Genomic DNA, 22,140 nt, shown 5'->3' with positions numbered 1-22,140 from the left:
AAAAAGAAAGAAAGAAAAGAACGTTAACTGTGCTGCTTGCAGGTGCCTCATCTCAGGCTGGTGCTTTATACAGTCAGTTCTGTAACTTTCAGCCACACTGGAAAGACGCGCCATCACAAACAGGAGTGAGGTGAAGGCTGAAGGAACTGGCCCAGGCACTGAGCTCATATGCCCAAGCTGGGACCAGAAGCCTGTCTGGCTCCAGCCTCAGCCACAAGGCCACAGTGAGCCACAGGTAGAACTGACGTCAAACCCCACGCCCCAGCTCCCAGGGCTGCATCCTTTTGCCACGACAGGTACTCTGAGCCTGAGCAGGCTCTAGGTTCCCAGACCCCCAAGCCAGTTTGCAGCAGAGGGCAAAACCATCCTGGGCCTAGACCCCCTGATAGACCACAATCCTCCTGTGGATACAAGGGAACTCCCTGGCTACCCTCCCAGCCTGGCTAGGACTGGCCTCCTTCCCTCCCTTCAGAGGCTGGGAGTTTGCATTACAGCCAAGCATCCCATGGGGTTGCTCAACCTTCCATTTCAGGCTGCAAACACAGGCTGGAGCTCACAGGTAGGTGCTGGCCCCTCCTCAGGATAAGCCTCACCTTTCTTCTTGATCATAGTTTCCAACATCTTGTCTTCCTCTTCTTCCCTGGATAAAAAAGAGAAGCTGAGTGTCCACAGTAGGAAGGAACCAGGTCATCGGTGAGTCCCAAGCTCCAGGCCCCACAGGACTGGGCACATAGGAGGGCAAACTCTGCCCCAGGCTCTGCCAGGAATTTGCTCCCCCCATGGGGTCCTAGGCATAGCACCTCTGCCGGTCCTCATCCAGGCAGTTAACAATAGCATCTCGCTGCTCGATGAGGGTCATGAGTTCCTGCATCAGCACCTTCTCTCTGGCCCGATCCTCGTCTGTCCAGTCCTTTTCTGCCAAAGGAGAAAGCCAGGATGAGGGGTGAGAATCTCTTCTCCATAGGCTGGAGAGACCACTTAAGTCCTGGGAAGACAGCAGGCCAGCCATGCCACGGGACTAAGAGAAGGGCTCAGAGTGCCACTCACAGGGTGGTAGGGAAATGAAGGTAGCTCTAGAAAAAAACAAAGCACTCAGCTGCCCACCGAATACCCTTCAAGAGGAGCCCTGCAGGGCCTGCGAGCCTCAAGGGCTAGGAAGCAGCAGACATCTGATGGTGGCTTCCTGTGGGAAGCAACACGGGACTGGCCTGAGTGCACAAGCATAGGGAGGACAGGAACTGCCAAAGGTCCACCTGCAAAAGCAGTATAGCCCAAGTCACAGAATGGAACATGCTCCCAAGGCCATGGAGGAGGGTAACTGGAGGGACACTGGGGATAGGAGCCCAGCTGGGGGGCTCCCTGATGTCACTGATACTTGCCACCCCTCCAGCTTCTTCCCTCTTCCAGGCCCTCACTGTCTCACGGGACCACCCTTAGGGGCCGCCTATGTCTGGGTTTCTCTCGCCCTCTGCGGGCTCCAGGTCTGCGTGCCCACATCTGGTGCCTCTCACGTGCTACACATCTAGAAATAAACTTCTTGAAGCTACCAGGAACTGCCCCATGCCCCTAGGACCTCACCTTGCCAAAGCTGAGGGGCAGGAAACCCAGTCCAGTCCTAGGGACAGCATATGGCTTCACAGCCACTACCCAAATTCAAATCCTCCTGCGTCCTCACGTCTGGAGCCTGGGTAGGTTGTGCTCCTAGTCTATGTGCAAGGACATTGAAGCTTTGGAAAACTAAGCCTTTTTCCAGCAGGGCCCAGAGAAAGTAAGGCCAGTAATTGAGTCCAGGCAGCCAGACCTCCTATATGCATGGTGGCCTTTTGTGGCATCTGTGGGCCTATCTACCTCTGGGTCCCATAAACTAGCCTCATCTTCAAAAGCAGCGTCAGGGGCAAGCTGACTAGGACAGGGTGTATAGCCGCAGCCTTAGAGCTGCCAGTCAAACCCACTCTAGTCACACTGGGCTCCTCAGAGGTGGCCACACCCCCAAGCCTCCTGCTGAGGTGAAAGTGACTCACAGTTGGCAAAAGAAGCCAAGGACATTCTGTGACTTGGGGCCATTCCAGCCTTCTAAGTCCCCAAGTCAATAAAGAGGCAAGACTTCATTCACAGAGATGGTAAGAACCGGTGTGAGGACAGGCATGGCAGAGACAGAGCTAGCAGCTTCCATACAAATGAAGAAACCCCAGGCTCTGGGCCTGTTTTTCTATAACCTCAACTGTAAAATGGCAGTGATGGATGATGACATCACCACACAGGAAAGAGGTCAGAGCCCTGTATCCTTTCATAGTTCTGTGGGCTCTCTCTGCCAGCAGCTTTGGATCAGTACATGCCACAACCAGGGACAAGACCAGTTGTGCACTCTTCTAATTCCATTCCCAGCTCAGCCCTCGGCCCACCCGAGGTTCCCGCCATGCCCACAGGCAACAAATATGTAGGTTCTAAGAATCAGACTTGGAAGCTGGGTAGTGGTGACACACACCTATAGTCGCAGCACTCGGGAGACAAAGGCAGGTGGATCTCTGTGAACTTGAGGCCAGCCTGGTCTACAGAAAGAGTTCCAGAACATTTACTAAACAACCTCCTACCCCTATTTTTCAGTTTTTAAGACAGGCTCATGTGGCCTGGGCTGGCCAGGGTTGCCCAGGGTCACCTAGGTCTCTGGGTCGCAGGCTCACCTGGCTTGTTGAGAAGGCACCGGAGTTCAAACTCCACATCAGCCTGCCGCTGCTCCAGGTTCTGCTGCTTGAAGCTGAAGGGTGGAGTGAAGAGGCAGTGAACACTTCTGCTAAGTGCCCATCTGCAGGCAGTGCTGTCATGGCGGATGGACGGCACAGATTCCCCGTTCTCCTCAGACCCCAGTGGGAAGCGGGCAGGGCAGTCAGGACTCACACGTAAATGAGCTCCGACTCTCGGCGCACCAGCAGATGCTTCTCGTGGATGAGCTTGAACCAGTCCACCAGCATGTCGTCCTCGCTGCCCTCTGGAAGCCAGACCCCCACTAAGGCCAGAGCTGGCACCCCTCCCAGCTCCGCACTCCCAGGTTGAGGGGCTCCCCTCAACCCACACCCCTCAGCCAGCTCCTCTCTGCAGCTCCCTCACCATTTGCTCCACCACGCAGCTTCTCCTCCAACAGAACCCCACTGTGTTCCAGGGCATCCAGTTGGCGCTCAATATTGTCCATCTCACCGTAGATGTCCTCCTCAGGAATATGCTGGTCAGCCTGGACCTGCCAGCAGTGTTCTGGTCACCTAAAGAGTGGTGGCTTTCCCCTCCACTGGCTCTCCTCCAACTCTCAGGGCTCCCTAGCCACTGCAGACTCTAGGAACCCAGGTCCTGTCCCCAAGGAGCATGACAAAAAGCATCATGGGTATAGGGAAGGGGGCAGAGTGGGGATGGCCATGAACCCTCCTTGTCAAGGTCTGACAGACTATCCCACAAGACGTTCAATGCCCTGCTCCACAGGGAAGCCTCTCCCTGCCCTGTCACTGGGGGGCGGGGGGGGGTGGTCTTTGTTGGAGAGTGAGCTAGTGGAGCAGGTTATGGAGAACCCTGGGGGCTCCAATCTGAGAAGCCCACGTTTCTCCCACGCTCACTATTTGCACTTAAACTGTTAAGACACAAATATCCATCCACTGCTCCTGGACACCCAGGATCCCAGGCTAAGTTCAGCCGTCCAGTAGGGCCATACGCAGGTCCCAGAAGCCTAAGGCTGCTGAGAGGAGGGTGCTGGGCCCAGGCCGGCTGGGTTTCAGGGTCTCTCTGCTGGCACCTTGCGTTTGATGAGTGGGAAGCCATGTCCGGGGGCAGGTGGCCTCACAGGCTTGGCTCCTTTGGTGGCCTTCCTTACAGTTGGAGATGCGGAGGGAGATGGTTTCCGGTTGAAAGGATTCTCCTTGCAGGAAGACTGAAGGTAGACATGACAGTTAAGTTGGAGAAGTATGATCACACAGGAATATGGAAAGCAGGCCAGGACCCAAGTGGCAGGTGGGGGGGGGGGTCAGGCAAGAACAGAATCCCCCATATTCCATCTCTCCACACTCATCCAGCAAACTGCTTCCCCAGATTCAGTTCTCTACTTGCCTTTCTGCTCAGGCTGAGTGAAACCGGCTCAGCTCAGTGTGATGTGAGCCAGGTGTGGTGACAGAGAGAGGGGGAGGGTGGGGGAGGCAGGCAGATCACTGTTAGCTCCAGGCCAGCCTGGTCTACATGGTGTGGGGGAAAAAAACCTTCGTCTGAATGTAGGAGCCGGGGCTGAAAGGTTGAGCAGGAGATTAGAGGGTGGGTAATTAAACAGAATGCATGTCACATGTGTGTGGTGCCGTCCAAAAGCAAAGCTAAATAAAGGAGGTTTGTTGTTGGGTTTTTTTTTTTTTTTTTTTTTTTTGGGGGGGGTGGGTGGGTGGGTTCGAGACAGGGTTTCTCTGTGTAGCCCTGGCTGTCCTGGAACTCACTCTGTAGACCAGGCTGGCGTCAAACTCAGAAATCCTCCTGCCTCTGCCTCCTGAGTGCTGGGATTAAAGGTGTGTGTGACCACTGCCCAGTTGAATAGTAGAAAGAAAGAGGAAGGAAGGAAGGAAGGAAGGAAGGAAGGAAGGAAGGAAGGAAGGAAGGAAGGAAGGAAGGAAGGAAGGCAGGCAGGCAGGCAGGCAGGCAGGCAGGCAGGCAGGCTGAAAAAAAGTAGGCTGGAGAGATGGCTCAGTGATTAAGAGCACTGACTGTTCTTCTAGAGGTCCTGTGTTCAATTCTCAACACCCACATGGTGGCTCACAACATCTGCAATGGGAGCCAATGCCCTCTTCTGGTGTCTGAAGACAGGGACAGTATAGTCATATGTGTAAAATAAGTCTTTCTTTAAAAAGGAGTGCTAGTGTAACAAACACGAAGCCTCAGGTTCTAGACCTGGTACCACGTGCACACAAAGCCTCGCTCGCTGCGTGCCCTTTTACAGCCGAGCTGTTTTAGAGGGGTTATGTTCCCACGGGCCCAGGAGCATCACGAAGGAGCAGCTCCCCACCTAGGGACAGACAGTGTGGTCACCTATAACCCCCGTTTCCTGCTCCAACTGCTTCTGACATTCTCTCCTAACCCCCAGTAATGGGACTGGGTTTCTTAGGAGGAGCCCTGGGTCTCTGACCTTCTCTCTCTCCCTGTAATATCAATACCCAAAGGCAGTTCAGCCAAGCCCAAGGCCTTTGAGCCCTTCTAGACTTTTTAGGTCACAAAACGGCCTTAAGACAGCCTTCCATACAACCCATGCTTGCATTACCAATGGAGCTGGGCAGGCGGCACAGACGGCTTTGTGGTTAAGAGCATATACTGCTACATCAGATAGCTAACAAACACCTGTCACTCTAGCTCTTGGAGACCAGACACGCCCTCTGCTGGCGACCATAGGCACTGCATTCTCATGCACAAACCCACACACAGAATTTAAAATAAACAGGGACATATATGAATAATGGTCCTGAGGGGGTGCATTAAGCTCCCCTAGCACTCCACTTGCTACTACCAAGACACCCGAGAGGCTCTTTAGAACAGTCTGGAAACTTGGCAGTCCCCAGTGGTTTATTATCAGAGGCACAGCATCTCAACATCACATAGCAGATGTGGCCCAGAGGGCCAGGAATATAGGTAGGCTGGCCCAACAATGTCAGCTACAAAGACAACTGCCTTACACGTATTGTCCTGCCACAATATGTTTAAGACTAGACAAGCCCAGGGTCTGAGAAACAAGTAAGCCTAGAACCATAGAACCTGTCACAAGCCAGATGCTCAGAGAGGAGCCCAGATAGACCCTCCTCATGCCCACTTCACCTCTGACAGGAGACAGCAGCAAGGAGGGCCTGGTCTATCCTCCTCCATAAGTAAGCACCTCCCCACAGCCCATAAATGAGGAACCCAGGACAGGGGTCCTGAGTCCTTGAGCCTAATGGGCGCTAACCTTGGCTCCTACAAAGCAGTGTGGCTACAAATGGGAACTATTTCAGAACCTACATCCAGACAATGGCCCCTCAGAGCAGAGGCCTGTGTGTCCTTGGGAGCCCAAGTGTCCCAGGAACACAGGAGGTGGTTAGCAAGAGGTACAGTCTCTACTGAACGAGCCATCTTTCCTATTTGTGCTTCAATCAGGATTACACTCTGGAACAATCATATGCTGTCTCCTTGTACACACTGGGCACCCTGAGAGGGCAAGGACAGCATCTTAATGCAATATGCCCAAGGCATGGCATCAATGAAGCCAGTGAATGCAGGCCAGATGAGGTGTGGGTGATGGGCAGAGGTGGACCCATCCCACCGTGTTAGTAAACAGGCGGGTGATCGGTCACACTGAGGGGTGAAGGGACACACGGATCTGTGTCTCACACGCAGTCATGGCATTCTTGCCCTGTGATGAGACACACGCCCACTGGCTGGAAGGAAGGCCTCTTTGGCTGCCCCTGTAGCACTCACCTTGATCTGCAGCTGTGGGGATGAACTCCCCGCGGAAGGTGCAGGGTTCCGGTCTCCAGCCAACAAGAAGGGGGTAGGGGTGGCACCACTGAAGGGCTTGGTAGAATGGGAACCTGGGCTGCCCTTTGTCCTGGCCTGTGGCGTTTGTTCACCACTAGGCTGCCCTAGCTCCCCGGAAGATGACAGGGAAGAGTTGGCTGAAGGGGTGACAGAGTTCCCAGATGTGCCAGGGGTACCAGGCACATGCACAGCAGGGTCCGAGGAGCTCTTGGGTACAGCAGGCGGCTCCAAAGGCTCCACATTGGCAGTGTGACTGGAGCTCTCGGATGACAGACTCTCCACGCTAAGGGCTGGTGACGGCGTAGCTGAAGGAGGCTCCGAGTGTGACAGGCGGGAGACATGGAGGGCTATTCAAACAAGTAAACCAGCAAAGTCAAGCGGTGGACAGAACTTCAGTCTTGGCCCAACACACCCTGTTCCCAGAGCTGAGGGGTCCCTGGACACCAAGCTCTTCCCCATCTGGATGAGCAAGAGGCCAGAGAACACCAAACTCATGCCAGGACCCATGTTACAAAGGCACTCCACCTTCAGACCCACCTTGTACCCCCTTGATGCTCTAGTGTGCCACTTTGTGGCACATCTTTGTGTAGACCTGGCTGTCCTGGAACTTCCTCTGTAGACCAGGCTGGCCTTGAACTCAGAGATCCATCTTCGTCTGCCTCCTGAGTGCTGGTATTAAAGGCGTGCGCCACCACTGCCCTGCTTGGCCCTAACCTAACCTCTCATCTGACTAGATAGCTGCCTCCAGTCCCCAGCTTGTCCCACAAGCTGCTGGGCAGGTGGAGATACTAGTATGAGGAGGGCAGGGAGAGTGAGGGCAGCCTCAGTCTCTAGAACAGAGACTGGAAGGCCCAGCAGAGGGAGAGTGGGGTAACACTTGCTGCAGCCGGTGCACTGGCCAGGCACTGCCAGGGGCAGCTTTACGCTCTTGCAGATGGCACGGACCAGGCCTCCACAGGCATCATCACATTCCTGGATGATGCCACGGACTCAGGAAAGGATCTTCCCTAGCTGGGGTCATCTTTGAACCTGTCTTTGTCCAACTTCAGAGTTCATGCCCTCATGACCCCAAACACATCCACCAAGAGGACTCAGACCACGAGAACGGGCCCTTGGTCCCACTGAGCTTTAAAAGGCAGCCACAGCCTAGGGGTGGGAAGGGAACCAAGAGCTTAAGATAAATCCAAGGTAAAGCCCAAATATATGGTGTGCTGTGCCAAAGGGACTACTGGGCACAGAGAGCACAGCACCTGGAGCTGACCTCCACACGTGAGGAGACTGAATAGCCAAGTAGGAGCCATGCTGTTCAGTGGCTGGAGAGACAGAGACCCAGGGAGGCAGGGTTCACGTTAGCCCCGGCCTCATAACTTTTTTTTTTTTAATTTATTTATTTATTTTATGTAAGTACATTGTAGCTGTCTTCAGTCACCCATATGAGGGCATCAGATCTCATTGTGGATGGTTGTGAGCCACCATGTGGTTGCTAGGATTTGAACTCATGACCTCTGGAAGAGCAGTCAGTGCTCTTAACCACTGAGCCATCTCACCAGCCCCGGCCTCATACCTTTCAGAAGTCCAGTTCAGGGCCATGCCATGCACCTCCCTGACTGCCCCCATGGAATTAGCCTAACAGGAAGCATTAAAGCTGGGGTCCAGATTCTGCCTCCAGTGCTTCAGAGCCGCCAAGCCTTCCCTGTGATGTGGCAGAGTTGCCCTCCCACTCCCAGCCTGCTCAACAGGAGGCGTACACCCCACAGTGTACACACAGGTAAGGAAGCTCCCGGCACTTACCAAGTGGGGAAGCGCTGGGTGCTCTCGGGGCAGGGCGCTTCTTTGTCTTGGGGCTGCTTGTGGGAGTGATGCCGTACCAGGGGTGCAGGGACTTGGGGGTGGCCTCTGGTGGGGCTGGGGCAGGGCTGGGTACTGCTGGGACTGGAGCAGGGCTGGGTACTGCTGGGGCAGACTCTTCTTCCTCTTCCTCCTCAAAGGGGTTGTAGGGCTTGGGCTCTGGCTCGGCTCCTGGGCTGTTCTGGGTCCTTTCCTCCAAGCCTCCATTCTCCACCTGCCTGCAGGCCTGACTCAGTGGCCCAGGACTGCTGCCAGGGGGCAGTGGGGCTGGCTTCTTCTTTGGCTCTGTCTGCACCAATGTGATCCATGGGGGATCCTTCCTTGGTGCCGGCATCCTAGGGGGAGGCCAAGGTAAGGGGTCAGCATTCTCTCTAGGAAGTTTCTGTCTGTGCCAATGGGGAGGAGGAGAAGCTGAGGCCTCTACTCTCCCAAGCCCAGCCCCAGGGTCAGGCCAAGCGCAAAGCTGAAATGAGTTATGGTATCTACATCCCAATAGGGCACCCTGAGGTCCAGAGAAGACAAACCTTCAACCACACAGCCACTGTTAACCCAGCCCCCAAAAGGGGGCTGTGTGGCATTTAGTGACATCACCCTATGCCTCAGGCTCATCTGTTCCATGGAGACATTACTGTTACTGACATTCCCTATCTCACAGGGCCATGGTTAGGGTCCTACACCCTGCCCCTGAGTATGCTCACATACCAGAAGTGTCACAAATGTTCACCAGTAGGATGCTGTAGGCCCTCAGAGGGCAGCCATCCTGATGAGGACAGCTCTCAGCCAGAAGCATGTCCTCCCAGAGTTGGGAAGCATTGAGCCAGGCACAATAGCTAAGCTTTTCCAGGTCTTTCTGTGCTCTATGAATGCGGCTCGACTCCCATGTCATGCAGGATGTCACACAGGAAACACAGGCTTGCCGAGGTGAAGTAACTAGAGGGGCTGTCTCCACCTGGAGCACATGTCAGGGATGAGACTTTCCTTCCTCACCCACACAGGAGCCTCCTTGTAGGCCCAGGAAATCCTTTCCGGACCTGGGCCCTAGAAATGCCCCCTCCCCCACTGAGGCCTTTAGGGGCCAGCATACCTCTCTGACAGCTTGGGTGTCCCTCTTGGCTTGGGAACAGGCGGTTCCTGAAGTCTTCCTAGATATGAAGGAACAGTGAGCCAGGCCTTCATGGCAGCTAGGGTGCTGTGACCTACCTGGCAGGTCACAGACCAGGGTGACCACAGCCCCTCCCTGCCCAGTTATCAGGGAGATTAGGTAAGATGGAAGGTGAATGGGAGAACGATCTGTCAGAGGCTCTGGCTAGGCCTCTAGCAGGCCCAATTGCATGTTAGCTAATTCCCAACCCAAACTCCCTCAGTCACTTCCTTTATACTAGGGTATCTACCCAGGTGCCCCCTTCTCCTAGAAGCCTCCCTTGACTCCTATTTCCATCCACCCCAGTAGTATGTCTGCCCATGCCTGTCACCCTCGGACACTGGTTCCTCCAAGAAAACACGAGAAGGTCCAAACAGTATCTGTGTCCCCAGTGCCCAAACCTAAGCCAGCCTCCGGAAGTGCTGAGCAGATTCAAACACACAGAATGTTCTAGCACAAGTCCCCAGCTGCTCTCTCTCCCTTGGGCCTGCATTGCCTTCCCTGACTGATAAGGAATACTCAGTGCATCTCAGGTTCCAAAGTGTGATCCCATGAGCTCACAGCACACATGGAGGTCATCTAAGAATACCCTGCAGACAGCAGGCCACGAGTCTCCACTGCAGTCCAGATAAGCTCAGGAGACCACCTGACCCCACTCCCCTCCCCAGGCCCTTAGCTGCTTAGACCAATAATTCTCAACCCTCCTAATGCTTTGACCCTTTAATCTCCTCATGCTGTGGTGACCCCCAACCATAAAATTATTTTTGTTGCTACTTTATAACTGTGATTTTGCCACTATTATAAATAATAATGTAATTATCTGTTTTCCGATGGTCTTAGGCGACCCTCCTGTGCGAGGGTAGGTTTCACGCCCACAGGTTGAAAACCACTGCCCTGGACTGACACCAGACACACTTGATGGGGGTAGAAGGTTACCTAGAGCGTGCCTGTGGACAAGCCAGGAAACATATGACTGACATCAATACAGGGTCTCAGAGACAATCAGGACACATGTGTGTACTCTTCCGCACTCCAACCCACAAGACAGAAACAACAAGCACACGGACAGCGTGGGTGGGCCTGTGGTTTGAGCTGTACCAGTTTGGAGAAAGTGGCATGAAAAGGCACAAGGTGGCTGACAGGTGACGGCATCACACAGCACATACAGGTACTGGCTCAAAAAGCAATTCACGGGGCTGGACAGATGCCTCAGCAGCTAAGAGCACTTGGGGCTTTTCCAGAAGAGCTGAGTTCGGTTCCCAACACCCATATCAGGTGGCTTACAACAACCCATAACCCCAGCTCCAGGGTGCATGCCATGCTTCTGGACTTGGCAGGCATCTACACTCACAAGCACACACACACACACACACACACACACACACACAGAGAGAGAGAGAGAGAGAGAGAGAGAGAGAGAGAGAGAGAGAGAGAGAGAGAGAGAGAGAAATCTTTAAAATTAAGCAAATCTTTAACAAAGGGAGGGCTGATAATGTTCCTGTCTGTTGTCACACCCATAAGAGAGGACACACCCAGCCAGCATGCCCCGTCCAGCTGTGCCCTCACTCACCGTTCACAAGGCCGCTGCTGACACCCTGCTCCACCATGCCATCTTGCTGCAGGCTAGACCGAGGCCGAGGTGTTGGGGGTGTTAAGGCTGAACTCTCGGAAGCCTTCCTGGGGGCAGGTGTGGGCCGGCCAACCGGGGGACTGGCCAGCTCCTGAGGCTTGCTGGGAAGAGGCGGCTTGGTCAAGGTATGGGGCTGTACCTCTGAGCTGGCCTGGAGCCCGTCTGCCTCAGCCACCACAGCCACACTCGGGCTCAGGTCTCTATCCTCTCCATCCTTGGCTTCTGCTGCCAGCTGCTGCTTTTGCTGTGAAGGGGGCCTAGTTCCTGACCGGCCTCCGGGACCCAGCCTGGTGCAGCGTTCTGCACACACAAAGGTGCCTTCCTCGGGCCCACTACTGTAAGAGCCTGGGACCAGTGTGCTGGAACACTGCCGACATCTGCAGAGGACAGAGCAGGTGTTCCCTTAGCAGGGCAGGCTGGTCAGACCTGGGTGAGACCTGGGTGAGCCCTCCTTCAGAGATCAGAGTTATCCCCTCATTCCCTCCTTCTCCTACCAGGCCCAGCCTGGCTCCCTGTACTTCCGGGGGGGGGGGGGGGGAGAACAAGGCAACTGTCAAGAGTCAGGGGAACAATGAAGCATGTCAAATTAGCAACAGGAATTGTGAAACAGAATTGTGCTGCAAGGGGAAGAGGTGACAGTGGCCCAGGGGAGAGTGCCACCAGCCAGTGACACAGGAAGTCAGCATGGCTTCCCACCTGCCAGGTTTGTTTCTGTAAGTCTGTTTTTGTTTTTCAGGGCTGGGAACTGTGGCCAGGGCCTCAAAAATTACTAAAGGCTTGTGCTGCCCCTGGGCCACAGCCCAGGGTTATTGGTTTGGGATGGAACCCAGTGTCTTGTAAATACTAGACAAGTACTCTACCATCCAGTCACTCCCCAGGCTGGGGTTGGATTGTTTTTAATGAACACACACATGATAGAATAAAATACAATGTATCAGAGTGACTGCCCTTGTACAGGCCATGAATCTACTGACACAAGTTTCCTGCCTGTATTTACATCTAGTTAACATCCTGCAAATTTACTTTTTAAGATTTATTTATTTTTTGTGTAGGACTGACTGTTTTACCTGCATGTGTGTCTATGAGCCACATGTATGCCTGGTGCCAGAGGAAGCCAAGAGAAGGCATCAGATCCCCTGGAACTAGATTACAGAAGATTGCAAGGATGCCGGGATGGAACCTGGGTCCACTTTCTTAACTGCCGACCCTTCTCTTCAGCCCCTCAAATGCATTTTTTAAAAGTTAGGTATGGTGAAGCACACTTTTGGTGTTTGGTTTTTTGTTTTGTTTTGTTGAGACAACGTCTCACTATGTGGCCCTGGCTGTTCTGTAACTCACTCTGTAGATCAGGCTGGCCTCAAACTCACAGAGATCTACCTGCCTCTGCCTCCTGAGTGCTGGTATTAAAGGCATGTGCCACCTTACAAGGTTATGGTGGTGCACACCTTTAACACAGCACTTGGGAGGCAGAGGCAGGTGGATTTCTGAGTTCGAGGCCAGCCTGGTCTACAGAGTGAGTTCCAGGACAGCCAGGGCTACACAGAGAGGAAAAAAAAAAAAAAAAGAAGAAGAAGATTGAGGCCAGAGAATATCAGTTCCAGGTTAGCCTGGGCTACATAGTAAGGCTCTGACAATCCTTCTGGGAGTGTAGCTCAGTGGTTAAGCGCTTGCCTGCCAGGCACAAGAGACTAGGTTCAAGTCCTAGCACTACAAAACCAAACCAACTGGCATCCCAGGAAGTCACACTTAAATTTAAGAAAAGTCTTTCTTGTTTCAACAATGTAGGGTGCATATCCTTTTATAAGCACCAGGTAGTTACATTCAGGAGCCTGAGGATGTAAAAGCCCTGAGCCCTGAGCTCCAATGTTCAGTGGGGATGGGGCACAAAGCTCAGGGGTGGGATGTTTGTCTAGCTCATGCCTGGGCCTAGGTTCAAGCCTCAGCACCTCAGAGAAAAAAGGGCCATGCCAGGAGAGCCAACTCAGAGTTTGAGGGCACCTGTTGCTCTTGCAGAGAACCAGTTTGGTTCTGAGCACCCACATCAGGGTGCACCCACATCAAGCAGCTCACAACGGACTGTAACTCCAGCCGGCCTCCAAGGCATCCCCACACATGGCACCGGCTCCCATAGTCATGTAAGCATGCATAAAAATAAATAAGTCGTCAAAAATGAGAACTGGAGGGAGATCCTGTGACTGGCAGGCCCTCTTCTTCTAATACACAGTTTGTTCCTCTATAAAGTGAGGAAACGCTGAGTTCTCAGCCAGAAGCCAGGCACAGTGGGTGCTGAGCCCAAGGGAGCTCCCTCCCAGGTGTTGGGGAGACATGCCCTGCCCATAGCACTCACCGGAAGCAGTGCCGGTGGTAGAGCCTGCCCTCCGCCAAGTACCGCTGAACCAGGTGTACCCGCTGCCCACAGGCTGCACATGCACTGCTCGGGGGCTGCTGTTTGCCCTGCTCGGACAGGCTGTCTGGGGAGAGGTCATCACCCTGCAGGGAATGGGGTATAGTTATCAGTGTTGTGCCTGGTTGTCCTCTCCCCCTCCCCATCACAGCCACGTCCCTCAAATGTACATCAAGCTCCGTGATGCTAACACACAAAAGTCAGGGGCCTAGAAGCAGAGGACAGGACACTGTCGCCTTCCCCCACATCAGGAAGCCAAAGCCCAGAGAAGGGTGACTTGTTTAACATCTCAAGCCAGGACCGAAACAGTGAAGGCCAGACTTCCGGCCTCCAAGGAAGGGCCCCTGCCTTAGGGAAGGCAGCTTTCAGTGTACAGTCCCTTCTGGTAGCTGCTCTGGTCAACCCTCCTTTCCTCTGGGTGGCCTCATGCACCCTCTCTGGGAATTCTCTCTAAAGCTTGTGAAAAGTTGATGTTCTTTGGAGGTGGAACTAGTAAAGTGACCCCCAATATTTTACTGAGTGACCTTGGACAAAGGAGCAAACCTCACTGAGGCAATATTAACTATCTGGACAACAGGGCCTGAGAGATGCTTCGAGGGGCCTCAGTGAAATCACCGAGTGCTTCAAACCTCGGACTCCACGGAATAAAGGGAATATTTACATCACTATGTGTCATTATGCATGAATCTCCTGACAGTCCCATGATGGCAAGGACGGCATGAGGTTTGTCCATTCAGCCACAGTAATGAACCTGACTCACTCAAACTCTGGGGAAAATGGTCGGGTTCCCTGCTACAAAATGGGGCTGGTGGGTTGGCACCCTGGCCCTGGGAACCAACAGGACAAGAACAGAGCACACCCTCTGAATATCATCAGAGCCAACCAACTTCCTCCCACAAGGGTCACTGTCACAACCCTGTGCCCCTCACCTACTCTTCCACCCAGGAAGTCTGCCTACCTGAGCCTCCTCTCCTGGCTGCACAGCAGGTGATGTGGATGTGGGGGAGGGGGATGCTGGGTCCTTTCCTGGTTTGGGTGGTGAGGCAGCAGCTACAAGACAGGGAAGACCCTGAGGCAGGCACGGAAGGAGAGCCGGGGAGGAGCCAACCCACCCAGAGCTCTACAACCACCACCTCAGGGCAGAGCTGCGAGGGACTCCATGTAACACAGAGCAGGGAACACTTTCATTCTGAAGCCTCCCTAAAACGGAGCCAGAGATTCACACTGTACACGGATTCACACTGTGCACGAATGCAGCAGACCAGGTCCCAGCTTCCTTCCCACTGAGGCAGAGGGATGAAGCCTGACCTGAAGGAGGTGGCCCTACTCCCAGTGGTCACCTGCCTGTCTCCAAGTGAGAGACATGGCCTGGAGTTAGCGGAAACCCCACACACACTCCAGGGCTTCCCCCAAACCATCTTCCTCCTCCATCAGCACCCAAGGACTAAAGCAAAACCCAGCCTCTAATTTCTTGAGACTGTGTATCACAGAATGATCTTTGTGTGGTAATTTCAAGAGTCAATTATCGGTGGTGATGCACACTTTTAATTCCAGCATTCGGGAGGCAGAGGCAGGCAGATGTGTGAGTTCAAAGCCAGTCTGGTCTACAAAGTGAGTTCCAGGACAGCCAGGGCTAAATAGAGAAACCCTGTCTCAAAAAAACCAAGATGATGATGATGATGATGATGATGATGATGAGGAGGAGGAGGAGGAGGAGGAGCTAGAGAGGTGACTAAGTGGTTAAAAGATGCTCTCACAGAGGACCTGGCTTGAGCTTTCTGCACACACAAGGCAGCTCACAACTACCTGCAACTCCAGTTCCAAGGGATCCAATGCCCTTCTGATCTCCTGCAGGCTACTAAATACCCATGATGCACAGACATACACTCAGACACATACATACACATACATACAAAACAAATATTTACAATAATGATAACACAGTTTAATTGAATACAAGTTCCTTACGGAGGTCTGCAGTAACATGTTCGGCAAACCTCTAGTTCCAGGCCTCAAGAGCCCCCTGCAAGGACAGAGCTGACATTCAGCTGAGCAATGGAATAGGAGAGAAACATCTGCTCAATGCAAAGGCCATCGTGTCAAATTGTGTCACACACGTGTGACCTTGGGAGTATGGCAGAGAACGCATCTATTATTTGTTTTGTTTTATTTTATTGGCATAGGGTCTCACTATATAATTCTGGCTGTCCTGGACTTCACTCTGTAGACCAACCTGACCTGCCTCTGCCCCTTTCATGCTGGGATTAAAGGTTTGGGCCACCATGCTTGGCTGAGTTTGGAAATTCAGCAGCTTAGGCAACTCTCTGTCATGGTTCTCCTGGCAAGGTCTCTCCCTCTCGGCTCCCCACAGCAGCACAAGACCCATTCTGCTTCGGCCTGACATGCGCCCGCTCAAATCTTCGCAGCTGCCCAGGCTGTCTGCTGCTCACTTCAAATCTCACTGCAAAGGCCCTCCCAGAGCAGAGGAGAGCGGCCACTGCCCTCTGTACACTCTGCCCTTCATCCAGCTCCTGAGAAATGTACTGTTAAATGACTTTTTTCCCTGTCCTCCAGCATGATACAAGTCTCCGAAACTTCCTCTCTTCCCAAAAGTCAACACAGTGCCTGGCACACAGCAAGGATTCTAAAAGTACTTGCTAAAGCCTGAGAAAGCACCAGGTGCTAGGGCAACAGGTGTACAGACAGAGGTGGTCTGCAGGGGAAGGTGGAAGATGGCGGCTGGGACAAGGGCTCAGTGTTGGGGTGCAGGCTTACATTGTGTAAGGCCCTGGGTTGTACATACATAGTATATTCTGTGTGATCCCCAGGAGAAAGAGGCTACTGGAGCACATGACAGCAGCTCCTGTACAAACAGGAAAGAACTGGCCATACACATGTGCGCACACACAGACACACAGACACACAAACACACACAGTACAATATAGGTACAATATAAGTACAATACAGGACCATCTAGGGGAGGGAACAGCCTCCAGGGTTGGAACACACCATGACAATGGCGAATGGGATAAAAATGGTCATTGTCTAGGGGTTGACTGACATAAAAGATACAAACTTTACCTTTATCAGTGAGACCCCACCGCACACCCCTACCTTGCAGGCAGGTCTAGGAAGGCCTCTCTAAGGAAGGAAGGGCTTACAAGAGATCCATGATTGTCCACAAAGACCACTGGGAAATCAAGTAAGCAACATGACCACACACATCGGTAGCCCTGCCTCAGAAGACTGGGAAATAAGCAGCCAAAGTGTCAGGCCAGCCTGGGCTACATAAAGAAACCATCTGAAAGGGGTAGGGCAAGGTTGAGAGAGCAGAGCAGTGCAGCCTGGGAAATAGAATTGTGATCAGGGTCACAGTCCTTACGTAGTTCCTGGCTATTACGCAAGCCATGTGTACAGACACAATGCTCCACTATTACAGTGGGCTTCCACCCAATACAACCGTCAGAACTGGAACACACCCTTAGGCTGAAGCTCATCGTTGGAAAACCAACACATAGTCGTTTCCTAGACTGTGAAAGTCACAGTCAGGAAACTGCCACCCAAGCTGGGGACAAGTGAATAACAAGTATCCTGAGTCCTAAACCAACAAAGGCAAACACACTCTGCACAAACCTCTTTCACTCCTCAGAGCAACCTTGTGTGCAAGGCGGACTCTGTGCGCAGCCCTGTTGCAAAGAGGAAACCGAGGCGGGAGGTTAAGGAATGGGCTCCCACTACACACAGTAAAAGGTGAAGCGAGAATTCTGAGCCAAACTCTTATTTCCACAGAAGCTAGACTCCTTCCCTCCCACCAGTGACTGTGGGCTCTTCCAATGCAGTTGTCTTTGGAGTGTGCAGGTTTATGCTTAAGTCAGCTACATGCATCCTGTATTTCCCAATTCTTTAAGACTTTAAGGTTTTCTTTTACGTTTTGATTATGTGTATGTGTGCGTGCCTACACGTTGGTTTATGCACATGAGAGCAATGCCCGTGGTCACCACATCCTCTGGAGCTAGAGTTACAGACACTGGGAGCTGCCAGGGGTTGGTGCTGCGGACTGATCCCGCAGCTGGTATGCAAGCATGCGCCACCATCCTCAGCCTTTTAAAAAATATGTTTATTATTATTTTATTATGTATGCCTGTGTGTCTGTTTATGCCAGATGCTTGCAGAGGTCAGAAGAGAGCATCCACACACAGTTGTGACCCTCCATGTGCATGTGGGTGCTGGGTCCTGGCAAAGCAGACAGTGCTATTAACCACTGAGCCATCTCTCCAGCCCCATTTAAAGAGACAGCCTGGATTCTCCCCTTATGGAGTAGATGCAGGAAACATGACCCATGTGAGGCTGCTGAGAGCCCAGTGCAGGACTCAGGACTCCCAGATCCTCAGCCCTGCCCCTCAGCTTTTGTGCTGGGTTCTTGACCTCCTCAATTCCCCTTCTTTGGACTCACTTCCCCTATGCAGAGGGGAGCCCCAAGCTGTCCTGGGATTCTCAGCAACATGATCGGAACAGAAAGGAAGCTTCCTCTCCAGTACACACTCTTTTCCAGTGTCTCTATTCTCAAGCTGAGGAGGCAGGCTCTGCTACGAGATGCTATGCAACAGCCCAGAAGAGACCAGCAGGAAGAAAAGGCCCTGGGAAGTGTGAGGACAGGAAACAGCAGACAGGAAGTGCAGTGGGTGAGGGGAGGTGAACTCAGACATGAGCTCACCTGGGCTTATTGCCTGTCTCCCCTACCAAGGCAAAGCAGATAGGGTCTGATTCTGTGGCCCTGGCTGGTCTCAAACTTGAGGTAATCCTTCTGCCTCAGCCTCCCAATCGTGGAGATTACAGGTGTGAGCACCTTACCTAAGCCAGTGCTTTTAATGCAATAAATATATGAGCTAGCAAACCCACAGTCGGTGACTGAATGTCAGGCTGTTTCCTGGCTATTTCTTTACTGCTCAGAAAAGAACTCAACAGCTCAAGACAACCTCTGTGAAGGCCTGGGTCCCTTCTCACCTTGGCCAGAACTTGTGAAGTGGTTGTAGTACTGGGAGACATAGGTCATGATGCTCAAACAGTCAGGTACACTCATGGAGACCATGTCATTGGGGTCCAGGAGAGCAGGGATGCCCAGTTCCTTTTCAGCCACTTCAAAGGCCTAGGGTAGAGGCAGGTACAAAGGTGGGGACAGGAGCAGCCACAGAGAAGAGAGGACAGAGAGATGGCAGTGTTAGTGAATACTTCACAGACTGGTCCCTGCTCATTATAATGAGGACAGGGTGACAAAGGTACCATCCCTACATGGTGGCCTGAAGGACTAACTCTGTTGCTTCAGCGAAGGGCATCCATGGGAAGAGCTGAGGAGGGAGGAGAACCAGTGCCTCCTCTAGGACCTGCACCAGCCCCTCACCAAATGCAGTGCCCTCCGCTCCCCTGCCCTCCCCCACCACCCCATAGTTGCTTCTATCCTATCGTGTGAGGACTCACCAATCGGTTGTTCTCGAAGACATTTTCCTTGGAGAGAGACTGGAAGTCGCTGCAAGAGACAGGAGGACTGGTCAAGAGATGCAAAGGACATAAAGGCGAGGTCAGGAGGGAGGGGGAGACTGACCTCAGCTCTGCAAGTCTGGGGAGAGATCCTACAAGGGTCTGAAGACCTATGCCAACCTGAAGCAGAGAGAGAGAGAGAGCCTACAGCCCTTGGAGGAACCCAAGCAAGGCTTCTAAGTCATGGATGGCTTCCCTGCCTGCATTCCTAACTCTTCCCCAGAAGGCTTTCTCAGTCAGTGGCAGAAAGGCCAACCAAGCATGCAATGTGGGCATCCCCATGTAAGGGAGCCTGGAGGTCACAGCAACTCCTGACAGCCACTCACCCCACTTTACAGGTGAAGGTGCTGAGATTCAAGAGGGGAGCCAGCCAGTTCTGCCAGCCTGTACTTTTAGAATCTGACTGAATGTCACAGACACACAAGCCACACCTAGCACAGAATCTGAAACCCCACGTAACTCCAAGAGGAGTGTTTCCTTTTCTGTTTTGTTGTTGTTGTTGTTGTTTTGTTTCATTAAGTTTATAGTATTTGTTTATTTTGTATGTGTGCTGATGTATCTTCTTTATTTACTTAATGTATATAAGTTTTCCCAGCATGTATGTCTGTGCCCCTGTCCATGCCTGGTGCTCAAGAAGGCCAGAAGACGGAGGGCACTGGGTTCCTTAGGACTAGAGTTACAGACACACGAGTGCTGAGAATTGAGCAATCCCTTTAGCCCCTATATATGGGTTTTTTTGGTTTTGTTTTGTTTTGATTGGTTTTAGTTTGTTTTTGTTTGTTTGTTTGTTTGTATTGAGGCAGGGTTTCCTCTGTGTAGCCCCGGCTATCCTGGAACTTGCTCTGCAAACCAAGCTGGCCTCGAACTGCCTTCAGAGTGCTGGGATTAAAGGCATGTGCTGCTACTGCCCCTCAGCCTACATGTTTCTTAATGGGGCCCAAATAGGAGTTAGAAACAAAGCGGAAAGGAACACAGCCTGGCCTGAGAGATGCCTGCTCTTGGGAACAGCTTCCCTAGAGTAAGCATCTACCTTCCCTGGTAAGGGGCATCTCTGCTTCTGAAATGGGGCAGGTAAGTAAGTGATGGCAAGACAGATCCACAGACTGGTGTGGGAAACACCAGTGCCTGCTGGCTCCATCCATCTGTGGAAACCAGTAGGCTGGAGCACGCACAGGTAGGGCACCTGTGAGTCTGCTCTTTACAGCAGGCTGTGTGACTGGCTGTGGGCAGCTCAGGAACCCTACCAGCCTCCGCTGCCCTGGAAACTAAGGGGAAGCCTCAGCCCCTGCTCCCAAGCTGGAGTGAGGGCCAGCAGGATCTGAGAGTGGCAGAAGCCTCCTAGATACAGCAGAGTGTACAAGCTTTGCCACTGCAAACAATGACCTTTTGCCTCATTTTCCTGGTGGCTAACACAGAGAAGAGAGGGAGAATATTCTAAAACCAGCGAGATTAAGGTAACTCGTCTGGACGGTTCAATTGGGTTCCCTCAGCAGTGTCTCTAGAGTGGGGTCGTAGCTTGTCCCCAATGCTTCTGGGCATTTAGGAAGTGCCCTTCTACATGCTTGTTGAGAGAATACAAAGTAAAAACTAAAACTGTGGCAACTGGGACTGGGGAGGTGGCTCACTGGTGAGGTGTGTGAGGCGCTTGCCACACAAACCTGAGGACCTGAGCTCAAGCCCCAGCACTGTGAAAAAAGCATGGTGGCACATGGTAGTAATCGGATCGCTGAGGCTGGGTTGACAGTCAGCATAGCCCGATTAGCCAGTCTCTGGTCTCAATATTTAAAAAAAAAAAAAAAAAAAAAAAAGGTAGGTAGGATATCATACACACACACAATACTACACTTTCTTTTCCCTCAACTCCTTCCACTCCATCCTTGTCCCTAAATAACATCTGGGTTTGGATAACACAGATCCTTCTTTTCAGAGCACTCTCAGAGGTTGAGAAAGTTCCATTTGTCTCTGGAGGAAACGAAAGCACAGGAATGAATGCCACGTGGGATCTAATCGCACAGGGATTTAGAAAAGCCTGGAGGAGGGAGAAGGGCATACATGGTCCGGCCTCTCGCCAACATAGCAGACACGCAGACACACACACACCACACACGCACAAGCACGGGCATCCTCAGAGGCTTGAACCACTTTATCAAATGGCTTTGGCCGCCACCCAACCTCTGCTCTTACACAGATCTGCCCCTTAGTGCTGAGGGTGTAACTCAGTGGTTGAGAGCTTGCCTAGCAAGCACATGGACTTGGGTTTAATCTCTAACAAATAAATCCATAACTAGAGGACAGCTGATGCTCTATCCTTCCTGTGCTTTACGAAGGACCTGGCCTCTCATGCAATTAGAATGGTCCGGGTCCCAGCCTCCCTAAGCAAATGGACAACTGCATCTAGTCTAGCAGTTTGGTTTGCTTGGAAGGGAACAGCCTTCACATCTGCCTCTTTGGACACCTGCAGGCTCTGAAAGTCCTCAGGTGGGGCCTCGGGGCCTTCTCTTTGTCTTTTGACTTTTCTCCAGGAAGTGTCCCCTGAAAGCCTTCAATTAGGGCCACATGTGTTACAGTAAGCTGGTGTTTTATTGTTGTTTTTCAAAACAAGGTCTCTCTACATAGCCCTGGCTGTCCTGGAACTCTCTGTAGACCAGGCTAGCCTGGAACTCAGAGATCTGCCTGCCTCTGCCTCCCAAGGTCCAGGATTAAAGGCCAACTCTAGTGTGTGCAAGAAGTGACTGTAAACTTGTTGACCAGGTAAAGGGGTTCAACAGTCATTCCCACCCCTCACTGCCTAATAGCACCCCTTCTAGTGGTTACAGGGAACTGCATGCTCATTATCTCAGTTAAAATCCTCACCACAGGGCTGTGAGGAAGGTCTTACCAACCCCACCTTCCAGACGCCCAGAGAACCAATCATTTTCTCCAGGTCTTAAACATTAGCACCAGGCAGCTAGCACTTAGCGCCTGGGCTTCAACACCTAGCAGCCTGACACCAAGTCTCCTCCCTTGAGGCTCATCCTGCCCTTCCCCCTCAGGGTTAGCCCCCAGCAAAAATAGAAGGCCTTCGA

At 52.5% G+C, this 22,140-nt stretch overlaps 1 protein-coding gene across 2 annotated transcripts in view; it reads right to left on the bottom strand.

The window, feature by feature from the left end:
* The window catches only part of Micall1 (MICAL like 1), a 29,057-nt gene that overhangs the window by 4,862 nt on the left and 2,055 nt on the right, over positions 1 to 22,140 (bottom strand). The window contains exons 2-15 of one of the 2 annotated variants that reach the window (XM_034516225.2): positions 19,016 to 19,064; positions 18,545 to 18,686; positions 14,498 to 14,589; positions 13,483 to 13,625; positions 11,076 to 11,512; positions 9,449 to 9,506; positions 8,308 to 8,699; positions 6,457 to 6,863; positions 3,776 to 3,910; positions 3,106 to 3,232; positions 2,896 to 2,986; positions 2,682 to 2,755; positions 801 to 915; positions 594 to 640 (exon numbers count right to left, since the gene is read on the bottom strand). In XM_034516225.2, coding sequence (XP_034372116.1) covers positions 594 to 640; positions 801 to 915; positions 2,682 to 2,755; positions 2,896 to 2,986; positions 3,106 to 3,232; positions 3,776 to 3,910; positions 6,457 to 6,863; positions 8,308 to 8,699; positions 9,449 to 9,506; positions 11,076 to 11,512; positions 13,483 to 13,625; positions 14,498 to 14,589; positions 18,545 to 18,686; positions 19,016 to 19,064 — 2,309 coding nt within the window. Of the gene's footprint in view, positions 1 to 593; positions 641 to 800; positions 916 to 2,681; positions 2,756 to 2,895; positions 2,987 to 3,105; positions 3,233 to 3,775; positions 3,911 to 6,456; positions 6,864 to 8,307; positions 8,700 to 9,448; positions 9,507 to 11,075; positions 11,513 to 13,482; positions 13,626 to 14,497; positions 14,590 to 18,544; positions 18,687 to 19,015; positions 19,065 to 22,140 lie in introns of those variants that run through there. The other variant, XM_076911613.1, reaches the window with a different exon arrangement.

This window comes from Arvicanthis niloticus, chromosome 13, assembly GCF_011762505.2.
Source record: "Arvicanthis niloticus isolate mArvNil1 chromosome 13, mArvNil1.pat.X, whole genome shotgun sequence".
Lineage (NCBI taxonomy): Eukaryota > Metazoa > Chordata > Mammalia > Rodentia > Muridae > Arvicanthis > Arvicanthis niloticus.
The sequence above is the reverse complement of the archived record's forward strand: the minus strand, read 5'-3'. Positions and strand labels throughout refer to the sequence as shown.